Consider the following 18,485-nt stretch of genomic DNA (forward strand, 5'->3'; position numbering starts at 1 on the left):
ATTATTCCATCACCATTATCTTCAACTCACTGCCCCCAGGCTTCCCATCAACCTTTTGAGTTACTATTGTTAATTTGATCTCACATAGATAAGTTTTTTTTTTTTTTGTACTTTAGATGAAGGTTTACAGAACAGAATAGTTTCTCATTAAACAGTACACATATTGCTCTATGACAATGGTTAACAACCCCACGACATGTCAACACTGTCCAGTAATTACTTTCTGAATTGAACTGAAATCGTTATACCCTCTCTGAACCTTAATTTCCTCATTTACAAAATGGGAATAGAATCTGATACGAGTGTTCTCCAGGAGCTTACAGTATAGAGTAGGAATTATGGAATATGTGCAAAAATACAAAGCAGATCGTAAGCCCCATAAGAAAGGCACCATAAAAATGCTATGGATACTGAAGGACAGGAAGTTAACTTCTAATAGAGATTAGCAGAGGCTTCCTGGAGAAAGTGCCATTTGTCTGGCCTTAGACCAATAGGCAGGTTTGAGATATTCAGAAATGAGAGACTAGACAAAATAAATCGGGCAAACAAGGACCCTCTTTTGGTTATCTATTGCTACGTGACAAAGCATTTTAAAACCTACTGGCTTAGAACAACGACCATTTTATTATCTTTCAGGGTTCTGTGTATTGGCTGGGCTCAGCCAGCAGTGTTTTTACTGGTCTCACTTGGGGTCTCTTAAGCAGTTGCAGTCAATGGCAACTGAGGAGTTAAAGAGGTTTGACAAGGATGCTGGAACAAATGGGCCTCTCTCCCTCTCCATGAAGTCTCAGGGCCTCTCTTTTGCCTATGGCCACTCAAGTGCTCTCTTTACATGGCCTCTCTAGCAGAACAGCTGGACTTCTCACATAGTGGCTTAGGGCTCCCAAAAGCATATGCTCTAAGAGGGAGGAGACAGAAGCTTCTATTCCTCTTAAAAGGCTAGGCCCAGCACTGGTCCAGGGTCACCTTTGCTACATTTCATTGGTTAATGTAAGTCACAGGCCAACCATATTCAAGGGGAGGGGAAATAAACTCCACCTGAATGGCCAGCAAAGCCAAAAATATTTACTGTCTGGCCCTTTACAGAAAAAATTTGCTGACCGCAAGTCTAGGGGTTGATTTTGGAAAGATCAGCTGAAGTCAGATTATGTAGTTGTTCTCAGAAAGAAAGAAAGAAGTATCTGTGGCATTTATAAAAAGTACACATGCATGAGCCTCATCCCCAAACTGGGGTGAGGCTCAGGGCACCTGTATTTTTAACGAGCTCCCCAATGAACTCTGATGCATGCCTCCTGTTTGGGGACCTTGAATCCCAGGCTAAAGGGATTATGAGTAGTCTCAGAGAAGAAACTAGTCTACAGTGCTGATAGCCTACATGAGCCATGGCCTCATCTACCCCAAGAACAGAAGAACTAGATGGTGCCCAGCTACCACTACCAGCCATTCTGATCAGAGCCACAATAGATGGACCCTGATAGTGTGGGAGAAAAATGCAGAATAGAACTGAAATTCTTAAAAAGTCTAGATTTATTAGACCAGTTGAGATTAAAGGACTCCCTGAGACTATCTCCCTGACATACTCTTTAAACTTTGAACCAAAGGTATCCCATGAGGGCACGTTTTAGTGAAATAACAGATTGGCACATAAAATAAAGGATATTATCCATGAATATGGTGCACCATTAAAAAACATGAGACCAAAAGGTCAACAATTACTCTAAAGCAAAGATGAAAAGATAAGGGGCCAGGAAACTAGAGTACTGGAAACAGAACAACCAGAACACAATTAAAGACAGTGTTGACACACTGTGAAAAATGTAACTAATGTCACTGAACAATTTGTGTAGAAATTGTCAAATGGGAACCTAATTTGCTGTGTAAACTTTCACCAAAATACAATAAAATATTATTTAAAAAAAAAAAAAGATTTCACCCTAGAAAACCCTATAGGGCAGTTCTACTCTTACACGGGGTCACTATGAGTCAGAATCGACTTGACAGCACCTAACAACAACAACAGTTGCACAACTCTGTGAATAAACTAAAACCCACAGAATTGTACACTCTAAAAGAGTAAATTGTACGGTATATGAATTATATCTCAAAGCTGTAAAAGAAAAAAAAAAGATTATGAGTGAAGATAGACTTGATCACAACAGTAGATATGAGAGAGACCAGAAGCAGGAGGCTAGTTAGGAGGCTTTTGTAGAAGGGTAGAAAAGAGGAAATGCAGGCCAGAATTGGGAGAGGAGCAGAGGAGGTGAATAGGAGAGGTGGAGAGATTGAACCAGTAAAATAAGGGAAGCAAGAAGTCAAAGATGACTACAGTTTGGGGGCTGTTTGATAGTTGCTGTTGTGCTGTACTATGTTGTGTTGTGTCATGTTTTTTTTTTTAACTCTGAATGTGCCATGTTTGAATGACTTTCTTAGTGATGTTGTTTATGCTTACATACAGGTGGAAAGGAAGCGCCACATTGGAAATGATATCGTCACCATTGTGTTCCAGGAAGGAGAGGAATCTTCTCCTGCCTTTAAGCCTTCCATGATCCGCTCTCATTTTACACGTATCCTGTGCCTTTGCAAATGCTCCAGTTTAGCAAGCTATTGGTCGGCCTATTGGACTTAAAATGACCCCCAAATGAAATGTTATAATTGACTTGCTTTGCATTATTAGATTCTTAGACCCACTGTTTTGGAATTTGAAAGAGAGATCCTCTTTCTCTCTCCATCCATTGTTGTGTGGATGCATTAATTCTCAGAGATTTCTTCCTGACTTCTGAAATAACTTCCCTTTCCTAAGGTAGTGTATGAAATGAGGGCAACTTCCTACCACCCATTAATAATAAATGAATTAGAAGAATTATAGGTAGTGAATCCTCTGAGAAATTTGCTTTAGGTATAAAAATTTATAAGTTAAGAGACAAGCCAAAATACTTTTTCTTTGTTGACTTTGAGACCTGATAATAACTGCTACATTACCATCTCTTGAAATCTTAACAAATATTTTTATTTGCTTTCCCTCTGTTTATCCTAATCCTTATCTAACTCATATTGCTGAAAAAGTCCAGTGATGAGGCTAAAGTTCACTGTAATTTCTGAGCTCAGCTTAGCCAGACAGGTATGGGACATGAGCATGGCCAACCCAGTCATGGGCCTGTTGCTCTAGGTCACAGGCCATAACAGTTAAATCCAAAGGAGGTAGTTGTACAAGTTGTACATAATAAGTAAAAGATAACTAATAGATATTTTCCAAATAAATTCTCATCTAGACCCTCATATTCCCTGGAGACTCCAGTAAAAATGTTCAGAGACAGGACCATCGTAACTCATTGCATCTGGAAATAGGTTGCTCTATATACTTTGACTTCTTTATTATAACCTAACAATATAACACCTAAGTTTTTAAAAGTTTAAAATTGCCAAATTCCTTCCATGAGGGTAGGGAAGAAAATGGCTATGTACATACAACTTAATTATAACTTTTTTTGTTCTCATCCCTGCTTACTAAGTGATATCTTGCTCTAGTCACTGGGATTTAGAACTAATATCCCACCACACCCCCCACCCCCACCCCACCCCCCACTTCCTCCATTGGTTCTTCTTGTAGCACAAAAAACTTCTCCAAGTACATGCAGGAAGGAGAAGAAGGTGACTTTTTGAATAATAGAGGTAGTCACTATTTTTAGTATTTCCTTTAGGTATTAGTTTTAGATTTGGAGTTTAGCACATTTGTTTCTGGAAAGGGACAAGCAGATAGTTAATGCAGACTCATTCCATTAAGTCTGAAATTGAAGGAGATGGAAACACTTTGAGGGATCGATGGCTTTTTAGCTGTAGCTGAGGAAAGCTAAGAATAGAAGGTAGTAGAGGGAAGAGAGGAGTGGGAGAAAGAAAGAAAAGCTGATTGGGACTATTTTAGACTCAGCCTGCCCTGACACAGCCACGTAGATTCTGCTTAGAGGCTACCAGCAGCTACATCAGTTTGTTTTGTTTTGTCTTGTTTCATTTGCCAAAGCTGGAAGGAGAGAGGGGGAAGGTATACAGTGGAAACATTTAAGTTGCTTAAATGTGTGAGATGAAATATGTGACTAATTTCATATTGGAATCTCATTTGTGTTTTCAGGCATGGAAATTGCTCTTTCTGCTTTGTTGGCTGCTTAGTTGTTGAACCTGTTGCCATCGAGTCGATTCCAACTCATAATGACCCTACAGGACAGAGTACAACTGCCGCATAGGGTTTCCTAGGAGCAGCTGGTGAATTCAAACTGCCAACCTTTTGAGTAGCAGCCGGACTCTTAAACACTGAGCCACCACGGCTCTGCTTAGTTGTTTAGTAGCTTTATTTATATTGCTTTTCTGACAGATTTGAACATTTAGCCCTTTCCCCAAAGAATGAACACACAGAGGTGGTCTTGCATATATTTTCCTGGGCTGTCTCTTAAAGCAGTCAAGATTCTATCCCAGGCTACCACCAGTGACCGCCCTGACAGGGAACACAACAGAGAGTCCCTGATGGAGCAGGAGAAAGTGGGGTGCAGAACTCAAATTCTAGTAAAAAGAGCAGACTTAATGGTCTGACTGCGTCTGGAGGAACCGCAGAAGACATGGCCCCTGGACTCTCTTTTAGCGCAAAACTAAAACCATTCCCAATTCCAACTCTTCAGACAAAGATTAGACTGGACTATGGGACATAAAATGATACTTGTGAGGAATGTGCTTCTTAGCTCAAGTAGATACATGAGACTAAATGGGCAGCTCCTGTCCAGAGGCGAGATCAGAAGGCAGAGAGGGTCAGGAGCTGATTGAATGGACACTGGAAATCTGGAGTGGAAAGGAGGAGTGTGCTATCACAGTATAGGGAGATCAACTAGGGTCACATAACAATGTCTGTATAAATTTTTGTATGAGAGACTAACTTAAATTGTAAACTTTCACTTAAAGCACAATAATACAAAAATAATAAAAATAAAATAAATAAAAAATTTTAATAAAAATACTATCGAAAAAAAAAAAAGATTCTGTCCCAACATTGAAGTGATAGGTACCTTAACTACATAAAATTCCGGTCTAAAATAGTTCTGCACAAGGGATTTTCAAAGCACAAGTTGTTGACTGAACATTAGGGTTGTTGATTAATTTCTTTAACCAACATCACAGATATTTTTGCCTTAGTGAGGTATGATCAACGAAGTGACAATTACAGGTAGGTAATGACTTTATCTCAATTTCTTGTTCTAATTCTCATGTTTACTCATAATTTGGCATTGATTTTCAGAGACTTTTATTGTGCTTTAAGTGAAAGTTTACAGTTCCAGTCAGTTTCTCCTACAAAAATTTATACACACATTGCTATGTGACCTTAGCTGCTCTCGCTATAATGTGACGGCGCACTCCTTTCTACCCTGGATTTTCCATGTCCATTCAACTCGCTCCTGTCCCTTTTTGCCTTCTCATCTTGCCTCCGGACAGGAGCTGCCCATTTAGTCTCATGTATCTACTCAAGCTAAGAAGCATTCTCTTCATGAGTATCATTGTATCATTTTATGTCCCATAGTCCGGTGTAATCTTTGTCTGAACAGCTAGCTTCGGGAATGGTTTCAGTTCTGGGCTAACAGAGAGTCTGGGGCCATGTCTTCCAGGGTCTCTCCAGTCAGATTTTCTGAGACTCTTGATATCCATATTTCTTGATTGATTTGATAGGCATGTCCTCACCTTATAGAATTTTCTTTTTTTTATTTATTTTTTGTTTATTGTTGTAGTTTAAGTGAAAATTTACATTTCAAGTTAGTTTCTTATACAAAAATTTATACACACATTGCTATGTGACCCTAATTGCTCTCCCTGTACTGTGACAGCACCCTCCTCCTTTCCACCCCTGATTTCCCATGTCCATTCAACCAGCTCCTAACCCTCTCTGCCTTCTCATCTCACCTCTGGACAGAAGCTGCCTGGTTAGTCTCATGTATCTAATTGAGCTAAGAAATACACTCTTCACGAGTATCGTTTACCTTATAGAATTTTCTTAAAGGCTACCGTCTCTTTGGGGAACATGTATAGTCCATAGAGTCTTACTCTGGGCAATAGATTGAAGGGTCAGAGCTAGTTTGAAATTTTATTGTACTTTATGATGGGAACAAATTTTATATGTTTGATCTCGACCAGAGTATCCCCTTTTCTAGGCTGCATCCTTGCCCATTTACCCCTCTGTTATCAAAAATTAATCTATTAAAAGGCATGTTGTGGAGAGCATAAGCTTTGAGCCTAAAAGATTTGGGCTGGAATCCCAGTTCTGTCACTTATTAACTTTGAGGCTTTTAAAAAAGTGTTTGTCTTCTCTGGCCTCAGACCTCATCTGTGGAATGAAGATAAGGCCACTGTCTTAGCAAGTTTGGTGAGAATCAGAGTTGATGCTTTGTCTGAAAGTACCAAATATGCTGCTTTGGTATTCCTGGGGTGCCTGACCTTGTCCAGGACTTGGTGGGTTGGGCCACTAAGGATGCCACAAGACTTGGTCTCTGCCCTGAAAGCACATTGACTGAGTTAGACAGGAGAGCTAGGTGGTGGCAGAGGCTCTGGCAACCCAGACAAGTCACTTCTGCCATGGAACGAATATTCCTAACATGTCACGTAAGTGACTAGACAAATATAGGGTCAAAATATTGGTGATCCTTGAAGAAAAACCAAGTAATTCTGAAATACTCTCTGTGTAGGCTGAAAATATTTTCGGAAGAAAGTGTACCACTTTTTGGCCCACCTTTGCCAACCCCACCGGTGTTCACAGACCACCAGGAATTCAGGGACTTTTTGCTAGTGAAATGTAAGTTTCTATTTTGAAGTAGTTTTTCAACTTGTTCTATATCAGAATATTTTACATGATGCTATATAAAATAATACCATTGTTTAAGCATTCCATGTGCTGTTAATTCTTTACATGAAACGTATTTAGCTTCCTAGTAGTGTTATGTGGGTTTTCTCCTGACTCCTTATCTATACCTACCCTCCTACCCGCTGCCTTGAAGTTCACCCACACTGACGCACTTACAGTATACCATGGGGACTCTTTCTTTCTGCCCTGGGTTCTAATATGGTCATTTCTGAATCTCTGCTTATAAATGTATCTACTGTCTTTATCAGAGAGTAGGATGTAGGTGGGAGAAAGAGTGGTTATAGATATATACTTAAGGATAGAGAGAGTTGTTAGGGAGTGTGTGTGTGAGAGAGAGAAATAGAGAATGAGAATATGATGTGTGTTGAACCTGACTTCCCCAGACTTCACTAGCTGGTGAATATAAATTTTAGCTCCACTGATAATACCCAAATACCTGACTCTGAGCCCCTATCTTCTGAACCACAGAGCGCTGCCCCTCCTCTCCCCAGAGTATCCCTTGGTTATTGTATCTGGAAGCCCCTGTGGTGGGACTATCTCATTGGTTCATCTACTACAGTCTCTTCATGGAAGTCCATTGCTTGCAAGCCACTGGGGCCCTGGCAGTGCTGCCGCAGTCTGTGCCCTGTGTGAAGATGCTGCTTTTCTCCCCTTCTTCCAAGCACACTGGGCATTGCAGCTGCTTGCTGGCTGTACCCCCACAAACCTTGCCTAATGCTATCACTGTTTCTCTGCAGCTGGGGAGGAAACACTCTTCTCTTCTATTCTGAGTCCATCTTGGTCCCTGCCCCAAGGTAGCACTGATTTGTGCAAAGTCTCATGAACAACTACCCCTTGAGCTTTCAGTCTTAGTCCTACTCCCATGAGGGCCAAGACCAATCCCTCAGGCCAGAGAAAGGGATAGATGCCAGGTTGTCCCTCCTTTGTCTTCTAATTTCCTCAGTCTCTCCTTCATATACCCGAACATGAATCCTCCCTCAGCAACAGCAGAAAATTTCCTCAGTACATCTACCCATGCAGTTGACACTTGAAGGGATATGTCACTTAATTTCAGCCACCAAAAGCATCCCAGTCCCAGCCAAGGCACTCGAATACCTCTCTTCCTTCTGTAAAATCCTTCCAATCCTTTGCAAAGATCTCCACATGCTTCCAAAACTTTCTTCTTGGAGAATTGGGAAATGAAGTGTGCTTTTGCTGGGGCTTATTCTGCTTTAACCTACACCAGGGTCTGTTGCTATGTCTCGCTCTGACATGTTAGACGTAGCAAACACTGCTATCATTTGCAAAAGATCATGATCTTGTCTCTTCCCTTCTAATATCTGTACTTCTTATTTCAAATGCTAGAACAGGGATCACAAATTCAAATTCTTAGAGAGACCAGATGGAGGATATAAGTGGGTGAAGTAAGGAGTACCTGGAGCCATAATAAACTGGAGGGCATATGCTCTGCTCCAGCCAATTGATGCCATTCAGGAATATGAGTCCAGTGTTGCAACATAATCTGATTTTTCAGAACAAGCCCAAAATGTGAAATTTTATGTGAAATTGCCTGATTCTTAAAACTGTGGTGTCCATGTGTTACAAGTTGAAAGGATCAGGTAGAGAGCAAGAAACAGAACTGAAACAAAGAGCAGCAGAGAGTAGGTTTAGCAACTAGAAGCTGAAAAGTTCTTGGAAATATGGAGCTCAGGATTTAAGCATTTTTTGTAGAGTGCCAGTAGCAGTAGGGAAGAAGCTACTAAGGGTATGTAGTCATTTAACCACAGATTTAGTTAGAGGATCGCTAAGCAACACTAAGAACTTAGCTTATAAGTGGAATCTGCCGACTTAAATGGAGCCAGTCAACAGAGTGACTTTCTTCAGCATCTTTAATGGCATGAGGTCAAGTAAAATGAAAAGTTCAGTTGATTTAAAGGTGGAGATTGAAGGATAGGTATAGCAGATAAACATAAGAATAAAGGAACTAAAGGTTATTGGGAGAATGTATTGAAGTGATGGAGCATGGGACCAGGAGAAGGGAAACCAGGAGGGGCTGATAGACTGAGAGAAAAGGTAGAGGCTAAGGACTTAGAGATCTTTCTGAAATCCAGAGTTGATTTAGCAGGAGGGAGGAAGTGGGGAAGTAGAAAACTACGAGATAATGCTAGGAAATGGTATTTCAACCAAGATCTTGACCTTTTCCCCTTATTCAGCCAAAACAAGTCATTTAAATTGGATTTTTCTAGGGAAAATCCTCAAACAAAAAATTCCCAATTACAAAATTAAGGAAAATAATAGACGTGCATAGTTTAAATTCCATAAGAGATGTCTTGCTACAAACAAGCTCAGCTTCACCCTAGCACTTAGATACTATCTAGGTAATGCCTGTCCCCAAGAAGTTCCATTTTTCAGTCTATAAACACTGTCCTTCCTTTGACCCTTGAGTGAGAAAAATAATAGTTAACATTTATTCAGTGCCATGTGCCAAAATACTGTGCTAACTCTTTTGTATACACTGTCTCATTTGAATTCTTACAGCAGCCCTGTAAGGAAACACAGTTATATCTCTTTTACAAGGTAGAAAATTGAGGCCCACAGGAGCTAAATAATTTGCCTAAGAGTACACAGCTAGCAACAGAACTGGAATTCAAACCCATAACTGTCTTGACTGCAAATTCCTAACCTCTGTTGTACACTTCCTATTCTCTACTCTAATGTGTAACTGGACATTCCACTATTGGTTCATAGTGTGTTGGTAGTCCACTAAAACCCTAGCTCTTTTCCATAAGGAATTGCCAAACCCCCACTACTCTGCTTAGGCAGTTGTTATTTTTTCTTATAAAATGCAGCAAATATACATTCAATTCCTGTTGAATGGCATCCTGGTAGTTTGGCCCCAGATGTTGGATGGGTCAATGGATTGATAGATGAATGAATGGATGGACAGTGGGTGGCTGCAATGCATGAGGGGTAGGTTGATGGTTGAGTGTATAGCTAAAGAGGTCTTTAGGTAATCAGATATACCCTTTGCTCAGGAAGCTTGCAGTCTAATATGAAAGGTAAAATAAACATACCTATGGACAATATGAATCTGTATAGACAAATTTAGAGTTTTTAAGCATTCCTCCATGAAGGAAGGATAATACCAATAATAATACCTGTGTTGGGAAGTGGGTGGTGTTCACTGTGAAAAATGTCCTTGATTAGGTCCATTCTTCAATAGCATGCTAATGTTTGTGATTTCCTTTATAACTTCATTTGCTTTAGTAATTAATGGTGAAAAAGCCACTTTGGAAACACCAACATTTGCCCAGAAACGTCGGCGTACTCTGGATATGTTGATTCGCTCTTTGTACCAGGATCTGATGCCAGATTTGCATAAGGTAAGCCTGAGACCATGGACCTCTTTCCTTCTCATGGGGTCTGAGTTGAGAACACAAGTCTAGCAATGAGGTCCTGGTTAGAAAAGCAAAGGAGACACCTTTATCTTTGCTGTCAAGACTACACTGTGGCCCCATTGGGCTGGCGTTCTCTTGTTACCACAAGAAGGACGAGTGTTGAGTGTCCTTATAATGGAACAGGATTATCATAAAGCCAGGGCCTGTGGAAATTAAGGGGCAGGCTGGGGGGCATTATTGTAACTCAGTCCCTGGAACTTGGAAGAGTGTTGTTTTGTGTGGCTGTTCTCAGTGATACTACTCAACATTACCAGGGTTGATGGATAGGCAAAAATGGGGATAGTGGAGAGAAACTGGGTACTTTTGTAAGTTTTCTGGAAATTCAGTGCCATACTCAGGATTGAAATAAACGTTTATATTTAATGAAAATCTACTTTGTGCCAGACAGTTCCTAGGCCTCATTATATCCACACTGATCAGACACAGCACCTTCATGAGGAACTCATCGCCTCGAGGGGCACATGTGCTCTTTCAGGGCTTCCAGACTCAGTGTGAAATCACCAGATGTCAGGAACTCATTAATTCAGAGCAAAAATCATCATTGTTTAAAAACATTTTCCCTATTTAACAAAAAAGCACAGGACAAGTGAGGAGACTCCCCTAGAATCCATACATTCATAAACTCCAGTAAAATAATTGTTAATGATGTGTGTAAATAAATGTAACATCAAGTTTCAGGTACTTACCCAAGGGTGATGTAGACTATCAAAATGCTGTAGTGCTCATGTAGTCATTTCCCTTCAGCAGTCACCACCATCATTTTACAGTCACCCTTTAACTTCTGGTTCGTCAGTACACCCACACTACTTGCAGGGATTGGGCCAGACTAATCCCAGGACCCCAAACAACAAGCCATAATCTGTAATCTGTCCTGTTATTTCCTAAGGTCAGGAAAGGGTGTAGAAAGGGTACCACGATGAGTGCATGCGATCCTCTGGGTCTTGGCTAAAGCATCACTGCCATAGGCAAGCCTTCTCTGACCCACCCCCCAATTGAAACCAAGTCACCCTGTTAAATACTCACATAGCCCCCACATACTTCTCTTTCACAGAAATTATCACATGGGATAATCATGCAATTAGTTACTTAATCTGTCTCTGCCATTAGTCTCTGTGCTACACAAGGACAGAGAGTGTATCACATTCCCAATGTCTGGCAGAGTTGTAGGTGCTCAGTAAATCCTTGCTGATTGAATGTGTGTACCCAGTTCTATGACTATCATTTGGAAAAGATTTATTTAGTGTGTGCCAAGCACATTTATTTAATGTGTGCCAAGCACTGTGCTTACATGCATTGCCTCTGAAGAAACTGAAACTCAGCAGTTAACTAACTTGCCCAAGGTTACCCAAAGGGCCACAGAGTTGCACAACTCCAGGGGGCACCATTTGCATTGAATTCAGGATGTTGTATTCCAGGGGCACCACTCTATGAGAATGGCATCCACAAAGCTGTGCAACATGGTGGCCCAGATCACACTGTTAATAAGTTAGTAAGGAATGGAGCCACTGGTTTGCCGAATTTCAAAGCCCATGCTCTCTGCCATTACACAGTGCTGGCTGTCTACTTGTTGACTTTTTTTTATCCATAACATCTAGTACAGACCTTGGCACACAGTAGGTGCTTCATGAATGCTTATTGAATGGACAAGTACAGAATGTAGAAATAGGACCATTTGGACAAATAGGTTTAAACATTATGAGAAACCAAAGGATAAGATTTGAGAGCCGTTTGTGGAATTCATAACTTATTTTTCTTTTTTAGAACATGCTTAATAGACGATCTTTTAGTGATGTCTTACCAGAATCTCCCAAGTCGGCACGGAAGAAAGAGGAGGCCCGCCAGGCAGAGTTTGTTAGAATAGGGCAGGTGGGTTTTATTCTGAAGCCGTTTTTGCTAGACATGTAGTCGTGAGTCCCATCCAAACTTGATGGCCTTCCTGCAAAGACTTTTCTGTTTGCACACTCTTGTGGAGTTCTATAGTTTCCTCAGGATTATTGTGGGAAACATGGATGAGATTTTGACACCCAGGTAGGTGTAGTCCTCTGCAGGTGTGAGTGAGAGTAAAGTACTCTGCAGTAGGGGGAATGTTACTGACCTGAAGCAGAGAGGCCACAGTACCCGTCTCTGGGCTCCCTGATGTCAAGGGAGCATATACCACTTGCTTGCTTCCTTGGAATTTTCTGAGGAGTGCAATGCCAATTTGGGAAAAACACCTTGAGCTCCTCTCTGGCAGGGGTAAGCAGAGTGGCTGTGTCACTCACAGAAAACCTGAATTTCCACCCTATTACTTCGAAGTAACCATCCCTGTCATCACCTTATTCCAGGCTTATGGAATAAACCACTCTCCCTTTGCCTCACTCCCACGTGACACTGGCATTTCTCAGTTCCGGGAGGCGACGCAGCTTGCTGCTTTGATTCCAGGTCATGGCAGGGAGGAGTGCTGCCAGCTGCAGAGAAGTCCTGACCTGGAAGTATGGAGCTAGGCAAGGCATGTGGATGAAGGAAGGTCATATGATCAAGGAAAGCTTAGAGGCAAAGATAACTTTCTCCCAAAACAGCACTGTTACAGAGACTTTTTTTTTTTTTTTTTTTTTTGCTGTTGTAGTTTAAGTGAAAGTTTACAATTCAAGTTAGTCTCTCATACAGAAATTTATACATACATTGATATGTGACGCTAGTTGCTCCCTATACTGTGACAGCACGCTCCTCCTTTCTTCTTCTGATTTCCCATGTCCATTCAACCATCTCCTGACCCTCTTTGCCTTCTCATCTCACCTCCGGACAAAAGCTGCGCATTTAGTCTTATGTATTTACTTAAGCTAAGAAGCACACTCTTTACGAGTATCATTTTATGTCCCACAGTCCAGTCCAGTCTTTGTCTGAAGAGTTGGCCTGGGGAATTGTTTTAGTTCTGGGTTGACAGAGAGTCCTGGGACCATGCTTTCTGGGATTCTTCCAGTCTCAGACCATTAAGTATGGTCTTTTTACTAGAATTTGAGTTCTGCACCCCACTTTTCTTCTGCTCCATCACGGACTCTGTTGTGTTCCCTGTCAGGGCGGTCGTTGGTGGTAGCCGACCACCATCTAGTTCTTCTGGTCTCAGGCTGTTGCAGTCTGCACTATTACAGAGACTTTTAAACACTGGTGCTTGTTTAAGATACCCTACCCTACTTCTAGAGATTCTGATTCATCAACATTGAGGAGGGACCTAGAAATCCATCTGTTTTTAATGCTTCCATGGTTTTTTTCACTGTACTGATATATTGATCTATTGAAATGATAGAACGCAGCTGGGTTAATTTGGGCTAGAATGCTGTAATCAAGGCTTCACATAGCCAGCTGACTATTCCTTATCTTCAATGATAAAGCAATGTGGAAACCTGAAAACTTTGGTCTGAAATTACTCTTGTTTTATTAAATCTATTTCAAATCACAGTTGTTTATCCTGCTGTTCTTTTGCTGCTCAACAACAAACTTTAAAAGAGGCCTCTGTTCTTTAAGGCACTAAAACTGAAATCCATTGTGAGAGGAGATGCTCCATCAAGTTTGGCAGCTTCAGGGATCTGTAAAAAAGAGGTGAGTTGATGAGCCTTTCAAGTTAAACTGTGAATGTCATTTATCCTCAATGAAGTTATTCATATTCTTGGAAAGAGGCTTGTAGGGCAGAAGGAAGAACAGTTTGTCTACTGCAGAGTCCTCGGATGAAGCCCCAGATAAAATTGGGTAGATGTTTAGTGGAAGCCCCTCTTCTGTCTCTAGTATGCTTGTGCCCTTGCATGCTTAAATGGGGCAGAGCTGCTGGGCCCGGCCGGGTCACACAGGCTAGGTTCAGTAGTGATTCTCAAGCTTGAATGTGCACACAGATCACTTGGACATCTTGGTCAAATCCATATTCTGATTCAGAAGTTTTGAGGCAGGATCAGGACTCTAAATTTCTAAGAAGTTCCTGTGTGATGCCTTTGCTGCTGACCCCAGATCACACTTTGAACAGCAAGGCCCTATAACAGTGCCTCTCAAACTCTAGTGTGTATTAGACTCTCCTGCCAGAGTTTCTGATGCAGTGAGTCTGGAGTGAAGCCTGAGAATCTGCATTTCTAACAAGTTCCCAGTTGATGCTGATGCTGTTGGTCAGAGGACCACAGTGGAGAAACCACTGCTTAATCTATAGTTCACTCAGCCAAGCAAAAAATTCTGTGGCCTATCTCTCTACTTCTCGTTTCCACTTTGTGTGAAAAAGAGCTAGGTGATAATCAAGAAGAGAAGAGGAAAAAAAATAAGCAAGTTGGATTACAAACTTACTATACACATGATTTTGTATTGTGAAACACCATCCTATGCACTTAATAACTCAATAATCATGTCTATATTCAGAATATGTATAAATTATTTAAATGAAACAAATTCACAGGCAGCACATCACTAGAGAAATATCTATTATAAAAGCAAAAGAATTATATATACAATTACCTTCATGATAAAGGTGTGAATGATTTGTATTCAAATTGCAGAACCTACACACTTTAAACTCTGATTTCAGGAAAATGATGAGCTAAAAATACAAATGATGCTAAAAACTACAACCAAGTTAAGGCAGATGGTAAGGCATCCTTCCCAAAGGTTGCAGAAATTCCCACTATCTACCTGTCATGTGTATAGTAGGATTTGCAGTGTTGCCAAGCACTTTATAAACACCAAATTCCAGTAAGATTTAATAATATTCTTAATAAAATGTTCTTAGGGGTCTATTTAGAGTTCTGCACTTAGGCAGGAAGACCTTTAGACCCCTTCCTTCCCTGCAGAATCTACACTGAGACCCTACATACTAGCAAATGCCATCAGCCATCAGACCAGAGCCTCTGTGGCCAGATCTGAGTTTGTATTGATGACACTTCATGCACTGATATTCAGTGGTTCCTCAGGCATCGTGAGACTGGCCCCTTTGAGAACCCATGAAAACAATGGGACCCCCACACACCAGGAAAATGTACAAATGGCACATATACACAGCATCTTGTATTCAATTCCAGAGGCTTCACAGACCTCTGTAAACCCTCCATGCATCATCTAAAGAGCCCTTGGATCTTACGGGTTAAAAACCCCTTTTCTGCCTAAGTGTTCTGAAATCATGTCCTTTTGGTCAGAGAACATTTTGTTATTAAGAGTTGGTTGTTGTGTCTTCACATTACCTAATGCTCTGATGTCTATGTCTGTCTCCTGATTGGCATTTTTATTGACGTTGCTTTTTCATGTCTTCTTGCTATAAGTCACAAACTCAGGATTGCCAGAAATAATCTTGGGGAAATACCATTTGAATTAATGACCTGCACTTGTGTAGCCTTTTCAGTTTATAAAATATTTTCACATTTTTCAAGTGGTCTTTTCAGAACAGTACAAGCTGCATCCTAGCAATTAGAGTATTCTTTCTGGAGGCTTGTGGGGCTTTTAAAGGGAGATCATGACTTTTCCAAGTTAGCATTGATGCACACAGTGTTTACCCTCAGCCCTCATGACACCCTTGAAGGTGGTCCTCAGAGCCTTCACTTCTACTTAGGGTATGCAAGCATGTGTGCCCCCAGTGCATACAAACACACACTTGCACACACATGCTCTTGTATAGCCCCAGGTGGGACACCAGGCCCTTGTGTCTAATCAAGAGTAAAAGTGAAGATGTAAGACTTTATCTCATCCCTAAGAATCTCCAAGAACTTCTTTGTCCTCTGAGGCTGAGCCAGGTGGCTTGGAAGGAAGTGAATGATTCTGTTGAAAATGTCCACAATTCCAGTGTGACTAACAACCCACTAAACAGTGACCCACCAGCTCCAGGCATGCACACACAGCTCTGAAGCAGTTGTGAGGGCAAGCTAACGCTTTATGCCTGAAATGAAAATGAAATTAAGACTCAAGGAAAAAAGTTCACACACTGAATATATCACAAGGAGGGATGTGAGTAGTTTGTTGGTAGCACTTGACATTTTCCTATAAGCAGATGTTATTTTTTCTTTTAAGATTTTGTAGCCTGAAATGGGTCATTAAGCATTTTCATATTAAGACAATATCAATCTTGTGCATTGTGTATGGTTTAATAATTTTGCTGAATCAGCAACACAGGAATCTGACTTTTTTATACAGTTACGTGGGACTTCCTTTTATGATGAACTAATATGACTTCTCTGAAAAATAGGCACCAATTGGTACAACTTCCAGATAATAAAGAAAAATGCTTTAAAAATGTTTCCAATGCTTTGATTTCCCACGAGTAAGATGATAACAATATAGAGACAGGTCATGGTGCCAGAAACAAGTGAATCCATTCTTTTCCTATTGCATATGTGTTTGTAAGGAGACTTTTCTTCTTAAAAAAGGTAACTAAGTCCAGACCTCATTTAGCTACGGGGGTTTGGAGTGACTCTGCTCCCACTGGGGTATCTGTGTTACTGCTTCAGGAGTTGTACTATACATTTCCATTTGATGGGCCGCAGTGTATTTTTTCTGGTGCACTTATTTTCCGATGCTTGTGTCGCCTCGCAGCCTTGGGAGCCCCAGTGTTTCTGCAGTAATTTCCCTCACGAAGCTGTGTGTGCAGATCCCTGGGGCCAGGCCTTGCTGGTTTCCACTGATGCTGGCGTCTTGCTAGTGGATGGTTAGTGAGTAGCTGCTCCTACAAATGTCTTTATTTGTGTGACTTACAGTATTTCTAACATGGGTGACCACCGGTCAATACCCTTTAGGCCATAAATGTGTCTTCAGAAGTAAGGTTAGCAAAATTTCATTTCCTTATGAAATTAACCCCTTGTTTTCAGGGCAAGCAGAGGGAAGCAAGCTGGAGGGTGAGCCATGCATGATTGATTTGTCCTTTCTCCAAATCTCTGATTACTCTGTAGAAATCAAATGACCTGCAGAAAGGATCTACTTTTTGAGCTGGTACTTACCATGATTCCAACATTCTACCTGAAATCAACAAAAACACGTTGTTATTTAGAGCCTCTATGTTTTTGGTTTTTAATTATCAGGGACATGCACTCCTCTCTCTCAGAGTCTTTTTTTTTTTCCCTCTTAAGGTTTCTGATTCATAAAGTATTTAGGATTCAAAACAAGCAATAAGAATCTTAGAAAATCCATTTTTTGATGGTTTTAGAAACAAAAAGATTTTGACAGGGAGACAGATTTCTACTCAATATAAAATCAAACTTTCTGATAGACAAGTAGATCAGCCTGCCTGGAGAGAGAGTCGGTTCTCTGTCTATCAATCGGACATGCCGTTGGTGAGGATGCTGTAGATGGAATTCAAGCTTGGGTGGGGATTTAGAATCATGGACTGCGTGGTCCTCTCCAGCAGGAAGCCCGTTTGGGTCTTCCACACGCCTAATGTGGCCTAAAGGGGCTGAACACCGGCAACAGTCCTCTCCTGGAGCTCAGAGGGAGTGGTGGGCATTGAGACAGCAGCTTCCAAAGGCACCTCCTGGGACTGCATGGAGCAGGCCCACCTAGTCTCCAGTTGCCGTAGAATGCATTATGAGAATACTGAAAGCCAACACTGTGAGAGGAACGTAATGGCCTAAAACTATGCAGCATCCGTCTACCCTTGAGCATTGACTTTATTCCCTCCCTCAAACCTTTACTCAGCACATGTACTAAGTGCCTGTTGTGTGCCAGGTACTGTGCTAGTGCCTTCTGTAGTATGGTGAGAGAGCTGGACTGCTTTATAAAGGACTTGTTTCTGACCTTATCTGTTATTTTTGATATACGTTTTGTGTCCATAACATAACTGTACACATAACTAATTTCATAAAAACTAATTTATGAAAAATCTATTTTATTTCATAAATTCAGAATTTAAATTAAGTATTTAATTTTAGAAACTGCAAATAATTAGAAAATCTTTGTGACCTTGGAGAAATTACTTAATCTCTCAGGGTCTCCTCAGATTTCTCTAAAATGGGGGTAATTTTTTAAGTCCCTGAAAAATAGTTCATGACAATAAAAAAAGATGAAATAAATAAAACGGGGATGATGATGATAACTAAAAGGAGAGGATTCGTAGGGATTAAGTAAAGTTACCTATGTTAAATGCTTAAAGCATTGCCAGGCACATAGTAACAACTTATTAAACAGCAGCTAGTATCTTTGCTATGTCCCTATGAACTTGCTAAAAGGTAACAAAA

At 40.8% G+C, this 18,485-nt stretch overlaps 1 protein-coding gene across 1 annotated transcript in view; it reads left to right on the forward strand.

The window, feature by feature from the left end:
* The window catches only part of GARNL3 (GTPase activating Rap/RanGAP domain like 3), a 148,637-nt gene that overhangs the window by 90,208 nt on the left and 39,944 nt on the right, over positions 1-18,485 (forward strand). Inside the window, exons 11-17 of the mRNA XM_004375683.2 lie at positions 2,456-2,564; positions 5,158-5,203; positions 6,711-6,817; positions 10,133-10,248; positions 12,085-12,189; positions 13,825-13,899; positions 16,852-16,963. Coding sequence (XP_004375740.1) covers positions 2,456-2,564; positions 5,158-5,203; positions 6,711-6,817; positions 10,133-10,248; positions 12,085-12,189; positions 13,825-13,899; positions 16,852-16,963 — 670 coding nt within the window. The remainder of the gene's footprint in view (positions 1-2,455; positions 2,565-5,157; positions 5,204-6,710; positions 6,818-10,132; positions 10,249-12,084; positions 12,190-13,824; positions 13,900-16,851; positions 16,964-18,485) is intronic.

This window comes from Trichechus manatus, unplaced genomic scaffold, assembly GCF_000243295.1.
Source record: "Trichechus manatus latirostris isolate Lorelei unplaced genomic scaffold, TriManLat1.0 scaffold00038, whole genome shotgun sequence".
Classification (NCBI taxonomy): Eukaryota; Metazoa; Chordata; class Mammalia; order Sirenia; family Trichechidae; genus Trichechus; species Trichechus manatus.